This window comes from Notothenia coriiceps, unplaced genomic scaffold (genome assembly GCF_000735185.1).
Source record: "Notothenia coriiceps isolate Sejong01 unplaced genomic scaffold, NC01 NC01_scaffold00010560, whole genome shotgun sequence".
Lineage (NCBI taxonomy): Eukaryota > Metazoa > Chordata > Actinopteri > Perciformes > Nototheniidae > Notothenia > Notothenia coriiceps.
Window position 1 is genome coordinate 1 of NW_011343261.1, and position 8,042 is coordinate 8,042.

The 8,042-nt window shown below is 41.5% G+C and overlaps 1 protein-coding gene across 4 annotated transcripts; it reads right to left on the reverse strand.

The window, feature by feature from the left end:
• Positions 1-474: 474 nt before the first annotated feature.
• On the reverse strand, positions 475-7,210 carry LOC104946042 (centrosomal protein of 192 kDa-like). Of its 4 annotated transcripts, none has more exons than XM_010771782.1 (12): positions 6,802-7,210; positions 6,564-6,657; positions 6,252-6,375; positions 5,892-5,997; positions 5,560-5,788; positions 5,251-5,327; positions 4,891-4,986; positions 4,453-4,572; positions 3,526-3,629; positions 3,263-3,389; positions 2,834-2,892; positions 475-1,884 (listed from the first exon to the last, which is right to left on the reverse strand). In XM_010771782.1, exons 1-12 carry the CDS (start codon positions 6,946-6,948, stop codon positions 1,752-1,754), a joined length of 1,416 nt encoding a protein of 471 aa, XP_010770084.1. In that variant the 5' UTR covers positions 6,949-7,210; the 3' UTR covers positions 475-1,751. The 4 variants fall into 4 exon arrangements, with proteins under 4 accessions (XP_010770084.1, XP_010770086.1, XP_010770083.1 ...); XM_010771784.1 differs by having other exon boundaries at positions 3,526-3,638; positions 6,564-6,642; positions 6,802-7,208; XM_010771781.1 differs by having other exon boundaries at positions 3,526-3,638; positions 6,802-7,208.
• Positions 7,211-8,042: the final 832 nt, after the last annotated feature.

Genomic DNA, 8,042 nt, shown 5'->3' on the forward strand with positions numbered 1-8,042 from the left:
GTATGTTCTGAAATGCACTTCAAATGATCACTTTTCTCTTGATTTCCCTTTGATATTTTGTTTAGGTACAGTGTTACTTGCAGCTAATTGATTGATTGTTTTATGGGCATTCTGTGTTGAGATGGTGCAAATATTTTAAAATACATATCTAATGTCTTTCTAATACATTGCTCTTGTGTTGTTCTTTCACATAACCAAGACTATAGAAGTGTAAAAAATAGGCTACGTCAGATTATTCCAAGGGACATACATGTCAAGTCAAGTACATTTTTATTTATATAGCCCAAAATCACAAATCAGAATGAGGGGGTCCTTGGTGTATTCTCTATCTTGTAAGGGGTCCTTGGCTGAAAAACAATTGAGAACCTCTGCTCTAAACAACACAAGCAGAGCCCAGTCAGAGAAACCGAAAGCTACCAGTCTTATTTTTACGCCCCCAATCTTTGCTACTTAAAAACAGACAACCTTTTTTAAGACAAAACTTTATTCAAAATGTGAACATACAATATATTACATTATATTCTATTCTATTTAATGCATGTGCAAATTGTAAATCTAAATGTTTCAGGGTTGTTGTCAGGGGATGTTGAGAGCTGCCTTTGAAAATAAGACTAAGAAGACTTTAAATGTCTACTAGCAGGAAAATAATGCTCATCTCTAGTGTTATTCTCTTCCTTAGGGTTGACAGTGCGAGGCATGTCAAAGGTTGACAGTGCGAGGCATGTCAAAGGTTGACAACTCATCCCCATGAAGATGAAATGTCTAGCCATTCGAGCTCCAAAATCAACAATGGATGTGTATCCAATACCCCAGGCAATTTTTAACATTTGCCCCAGAGCCATAAGAGGAAATTGGGAGGTAATGTTCTGTGACTGGAACTGTGATTAACACTGTTTTGCCATGGTAACCAACCTAAGCAGGCCTGGCAAGCAGCCGAACAAAACCCCCCGCCAGATGAAACTGTTAGCATGTAATAACAATCATTAACCATTCAAAAATTGCTGTGAGCGTCACTGATCAGGTCCAAATTAAATACATCTGGACTGTTTGGAAGGAGTCTTGGAAGATGCTGGGAAGTCAACACATGGGGCTGATGAAGGCCACTGTGCAGGTGGCCTCCACAGGATGAGAAGCCATCTCCATAGAAACCACACCATTATAGAAGAACAGGAACATTGAGTGCAATGTAGACAGACTTATATTTGACATTTTTGAAAAAGCAGAATTCACAAATCCCAGCAGTCTTACAAGGTTACAAGAAATTAATTTAGCCTATTTTTCACATTAATGCTGTGCAACATCGCAAATTAAAAGAATCAAATCAGAGACAAAGACAATCCTATGTAAACAACTCCAAGTAGTGCCTAACATATCCCAACCAGTAATGTCTAACGGGGGGCTGACTTATGACTTGACTCGGTGATGAGGCAAATACCAGATCCACAGTGAAGGGACAACCATCATTCGCTCTGTGAAATGTCATAGTTGTGCAGACTAATTGTGAGCCAGTCAAGCCAAATCACTCCGCTTCAGACCTCATCACTGTTCATGGGCCGAGGAGGACACAGAGCTGAGGACACCTGTGCCACATTCTGAGGCAGAAGGCTCTGTGTTGGCAGCAGAGGCTCAGTCATCTCCAGTTCATCAGCAAATATTCCCAAATACATCAGAGGAGCCATATAGCTAACCTCAAAATATGATGATGGCATCCCTCCAAATCCAGCCAGCCAGAATGAGGAAGTGTCATAGGTTCAAGGCGATGCCTCACCGGTCAGCTGTATCACAAGCCTTCCACTTGTTTCTGACTGGATCAGCAGCACACCAGCCTCTGTGCCTGCAGTACCGGGCTTGAACTGGACAGGTAGCTTCAGATAGTGTTGTGATCTAATGGGTGGGAAAGGAGAAGAGCTGTTATTGGCAAGTTAAATTATGGACAGTAGACAATTATTTTGATATTAAATGTTGATACGTCACATGCACCAGCACAGATGTACACACAAATCACAAAACTAAAATCAAGTACTTAGGATTTCCCTTTATGAATCATGACTTGCTAGACTTAAATTCAACTTTAAAATACTGTATTCATAAAGGAACATGTGCCAGCATGGTCTACATACATGCACAGAAAATGGTACGGCATCACACACACACACACACACACACACACACACACACACACACACACACACACACACACACACACACACACACACACTTTCATTTTTGGTGAAAATCAGGTTGGATTTGTTTGTTTCCCATTCCACTTTTGGATTGCTTTTCCTAATTCAACAATACAAAACATGCATTGTGGCCATTCTGAAAACAGTCCCTCATCAGCAAAGCACACCAGGCAACCCCTCCTAACGGCTTAGGCATTACATCAGTACTCTCCCAGGTGTGTACTATGTTTAGAAACATTATCCTCTAGGTCCCAAGATCTCACAGAACCAGTCACAATGGGAAGATAACATTACAAACTAAGTTTACATCACATAGTATTTACTATTCCTATTTTGTTGCATGAAAAAAACTACATAACAAAAACATATCTAACAGATTAACACAACAACCCTAACATGGAAGAACAGTAACAAGTAAAAACAGGAGAAGGTACTTATTATACAAATGGATTCCTAATGCTTCACCTGTCTACTATTGTTATGACCCTGGACACACATGTCGTCTTTGTACCAACTTTTTCTTGGGAGTGGGAAGAGTGAGGAGAGTGGGGTGAGTGTGCGATTTTATGCTATGCCTAGGTTCCCCTAGACCGGGGCGTAACACTATGAAAAAGCAGAAAGGAGTCAGGGATAATGACCATTGGACTCACCTCAGAGAATATTTGGAATGCTTGATATGGAAGGGTTCCATAGGGTTTACAAATTTCAGCTGCAAGTCAATTAGAGAAGCCACACATCAAATATAAAATCCATGCAAAACATAATTACGATTATTTAGGGGTTTGACATTTATCATTCAGTACAAGTCAAGAGTCATGCAATTTGTATAGGCATGTGGGAAAACAGTGTCCTCAATGCGAGTTAGTATAAAGCACTGTTCCTCTCACTTTCTTCTGATTTTTAATCCATTTAACCTGTTCGCATCTCGAGAAACTACTGAAACCAAAGACGGTCCAATTGCCTTCAAGCAAATATATATATATATACATACACGTACACAGCATTTCAATTTCTGCTGCAGTAAATGAGAAAGGAAAAATGTTCCTCTCTTATGTCATCTACAAAACAGGCAACCTCACCTCATGTGTGTCGGATGAGTTGTTGCGGATGTTGACCTTCAGAGTGCTGGACTCACCCACCCGTGTCACTGGGAAGGTGTACAGATCCTGTTGAGAATACACACCCCTCCGCACGGCCTCCTCCTCACTGACAATTATACATTGTGGGATTAAGAAGAAAGCAGAACCATCACCTCAAGATGAGAAACCTACTCTAAAGCATGGCTGCTAATTCCTACAGTTACAGACCTTCCCAAGCAAAACGACTATTGGAGTGGACTCACCTGGTTTTGCCTGCAGAGGCATCGGCTCTCTTCCTGCTCTTCACTGTGGCCTCTGTCTTCACCAGAGAGCAGTCTCCTTCCTGTGGTCCTGCCACTGTTCCAGACTTTACTCCCTACACACACACACACACGCGGATTTTGGCCAGACAAAATAAACATGCTAGCTGCCATCTCCATACTAATTAAAAACCTGGTTACTACAGTCCAGTTGAGAAAATATCCGCTCTTCATGTTTTAAGTGTATCTTGCATTTGGACACATTAGACTTTGTTAAACTGACTGTAAGAAACATCATTGCTCAATCGTATGCAGTCATGATAAAAACCAAATGTGAAACATTTTACATATTCAGTTCCACATCCCACTGTGAGTTACAGATTTAAATCAAAGTATTGCAGCCTGCAGTCACAGATTAGCATTTAACACTGCAGAATGTTGCACTCCACTTTAAGACTGCATGTAAGACATAAGGCAATAACAACAAAAGCCCTCACATCATAGCCACTTAACCTACTTATGTGGAGCCATCTATCTGACATCCCTCTAGCTGTGTATGTTTGCACTTTAAAGCGGTGCATATGCAAAGCCTGCAGGCTCATCTCAGCAGGGGGCTCTGCTTACTATCTCACAAAACACTACTAAACCATATTCAAGGTACTACAGAAACAGATTAAGGTAATAGCACAAAATCTACAATGTTTTTCAGTAAATATTTACATATCTGTCTCCTAAGGTTTGCTAGCAATACATCAACATAAAAAAAAGAAAGAATCAAAAAGGAAGATTGACAGTGAAGTAATTTTGAACAGTCATTTGGATAACCGTATTTCAAGCTAAATGAAACGTCCAACATAAAACAAGTTGTCCTTTACTACAGAAGCCCATTTTTCTCCATTTAGTATGGCATAACTTAAAATGAGTCCTCACAGTGCCACAGAGTTGGAAGCGGATTCTGGTTTTCTGCTGAGGCTCAGACACAGGGTGGCACTCCAAGTCCCAGAACTGGGCATAGTCCCCTCTGTCCCTGGGCAGAAAAGTAATAGGCACCTGGAAGAGCAAGAAAACAAGAACAGTCAGAATAGATTAAGCCATATCTATTATTGCTATACACATTAACCAACAACACGCTTAAAATAAACCTAATCATAATTTGTTTAACTTGACATAACATAACCTAAGCTGGCCCCCATTAAATAAAAGTAGCTGTTGTAAATGGAGTATTGGTTATTGTTACCCAAGATTGGCCAGGATCACAATATATTTGTCTAGAAACCCACAACATAAGCAGTCAATGTTGTCCCATCCTTGTAAAATAAAGTACTCTATATAATTTACAGACAACTCTAATTGGTTGTGATTGCCTACCTGCATCTTCTCATGGGCCCCCAGAGTGCCTGAGGCCCCGGAGCATCTAAAGGCAGTGTAAGTGGCCCGGTAAACATCTCCTGTGTTGTCAACCCCCTATGGAGAGAAAAGAAACTACAGCCTGAGTCACTGCTTTCACTCAATGCCCGGTAAAAAGACACAGATGGATGTTTGAGCAAAAACATCGAGTGAAATGTACAAGATAAACACAATACCAAAGTAAATCATGAAACAAATGATGGATCTTTTGGATACACAGAGACTAACTAAATGAAAAAAGAAAATAAATAAACTAACAAGTTAAAGCCGCTGATTCTTGAAGAGTTGACAGAAGAAAGAAATTGTAAAAAGAAAAATCACCTTGACATATGGAGGAGCAAATGATGACAGGTACCACCTCACTTCCACTTTCCCATTCTGCACCTCCAGCTGGGCCTCTGAAGTAGAAAGACAGAGTATAAGTCTCCGACAGATACACAAAACATAGTATGCTGCCTACAGAGTATTACTGAGAACCACATTAGTCTGAAGATTTGAAACCGTTTTCACATTATCAGGCTTCTAAATTATTGTTTTAAGGCTGCTCAGATTGCCAACAACATGCTGCTGTAACACTTAAACCCAGATGTAGAAGACAAAGGTTTGTGCTGCGGTCAGCCTCCTCCAAACCTGATGTTTCCCCTGAAGGAGTGCTGGGGAACATGATGGTCTTGTTGCTGATCTCCAGCAGGGCTAGAGGAGCCTGTGGGGTGTGCTGGGGTAGTGACGGCTGGACAGTGAGTCTGGGCACAGTCAGCACTGGAGTGGCAGCCTGAGCAGGCAGGGCTGACAGAGTGGAGTCTGCTGGGGCTGCGGACACATCCAAAGCCAGGTCCGCCCGAATCTGGACCTTAATCAACTGAGCAGTCACAACACACACATTCAGGTCTTAGGTTCTCACAGCGATGCATGCCTGAGTTGTCTTGAGGTTTATAAAGCGGTGTGTCCCAAGTGTTCAATACCTTCTGCTGACTGTCGCACTGGACATAAATCTGTCCACTCCATGGCAGCAGGGTAGATTTAGTTGCTAGTGAGGGGTTGGGGCTGATCAAAATCTGTAGGTGGCACCTTTTTTTTTAAATGACATAAAAATAGGACACAAAGGGAATAATTCCAATCACATATACACACAGTGACAGTGGATAACATTAGCATTGGATTTTCTCTTTGTAATTAGTTGTTTATTGAAGCTATGTTGACATTGTGTGGTAAGTACAAACATAACAAATTCTCGCATTAAATACATGGGCTCTAATTCTAACCCAATAGCTTCGCTTTTACCATAACCAATATTTTGATCGAACAACAATGTGTATTCTTACTGAGGCTCAATAACTCCATGCTGAGGGGTGATGGTGAGGCAGTGAGCGGGCCAGGACAAATCGAAGCTCAGCTCTCTGGAAGTATTGTTCCGGATCTGAACCTGACTAGTGGAGGCCGGACCATCTACAAACAACAACAGTAAAAAACAAATGTGTCCCGCTGTGTACCAATAACTCTCTGATGCAGAATCATAAACCTATGGTTTAGAGTAACTTGCTTCACCAATCATACTAAAAATCTGTAGTGCAATTTAAAACGAAGCTGTTAAAAGTTCACACAATATGCTTTTAACATATATATTTCCTACTTACTGATGGTGGGAGCTGCAAGGACAAGTTGTTCTGGGTGGAGGGTCCAGGACTCAGACCGCCTGTGTAATGGCTCTGAAGCCTGTGGAGGGACATTCTGCATTGAAAAATATATATTTTATCCCATATGCAGATTTTTTAATTTATTTTTTAAAATCATCTAATACAGTAGAAACGGTACATAGATATTCAACACTCAGATCATCATTAAAGTGGTATCCTTAAAGAAGCCTTATGGTACCTTTAAGGTTGGCTCTGCCACTCTCAGTGCTGGACCTTGGGGACCTTTCACTGGCAGCACGTCCAGAGACACATTGCCATTTGTCAAAGCACTGGAAATCACAAAATAAACAATAAAAACAACTGTGGCCAAGGTGATATATTTCATTTCAATGCGTTCACCATAAAGAATGTACAGACCTATGAACAGACAGTATTTCTATTTCCAAATCTCCTCTCACACATCCCTGAAACTGGCCCTCCCACTGTACTTCTCGGAGACTTCAACCTCCAGACAGGGAAGATATCTGAACTAACATCTATTTTAACCGCCTTTTCTTTCTCACTGTCTCCGTCCCCACCAACTGATAAAGCTGGCAATGTCCTTGATCTCATATTCTCAAGGAACTGCTCTACTTCTAACCTCTCTGTAAACCCGCTTCACACATCCAATCACTTCTTCATTTCATTCTCTCTACTAGGCTTGGGCGGTATGACGGTATTACGGTATACCAGGGTATTTGGAAATCCCGTCGGTATGATTTTCAATACCGTGACGTCACAGACTGTGCGCCAAATCACAGATGCGTTTCATTCTATTACACTGACACGGAGTTTTGACAGGGACGACATTGGTTGTAATGCACAGCACGCGCCAGCAGAGGGCAGGGGAGGGCAGTCCGTCTTTCCCGCTCTCAGAGCTCAGCACAGAGCTGAGCTGAGCAAGATGGCGGCAGCATTTGCCGGCCCCGAACTCGGACAACTAGTAAAAAAGAAAAATGCCTCTGCGCCTGTTTGGGACTATTTTGGGTTTACTCGTCGCCAGTGACTTCATCCAGCACAACGAGAGACAGAGGAACTTCTTTGGGAATGTTTAAGACGGGGTGAGTGAGTGTTGACATGTTTTAATCCTATGCAACTGGTTGATGGTTTTGTAGTCGAGGTCGGACGGTTTTAAAAACGAAAGCATTAACGTGCTAAACATTCACGCGAGTAATCCAATGAATCAAATGGAAATAAGGTTTTTAACACATGCACGGAATAATATTGCCAAACTAGTTCGTGAATATAGCAAACTTTATTCAATAAGTCAAGTATTTACTCCCGGAAAATGTTTATGTATGATGATATATTGTTAACTTAGCTCACTATGGAAACAACGTCGGACATCTACAAACGCGTCCTGTATCCGATCTCAAAATGTGCCATTTGCACAATGTGTCATGTATGCAGCCCTTGTTTTGCACTTGCGCGCACGTCGCG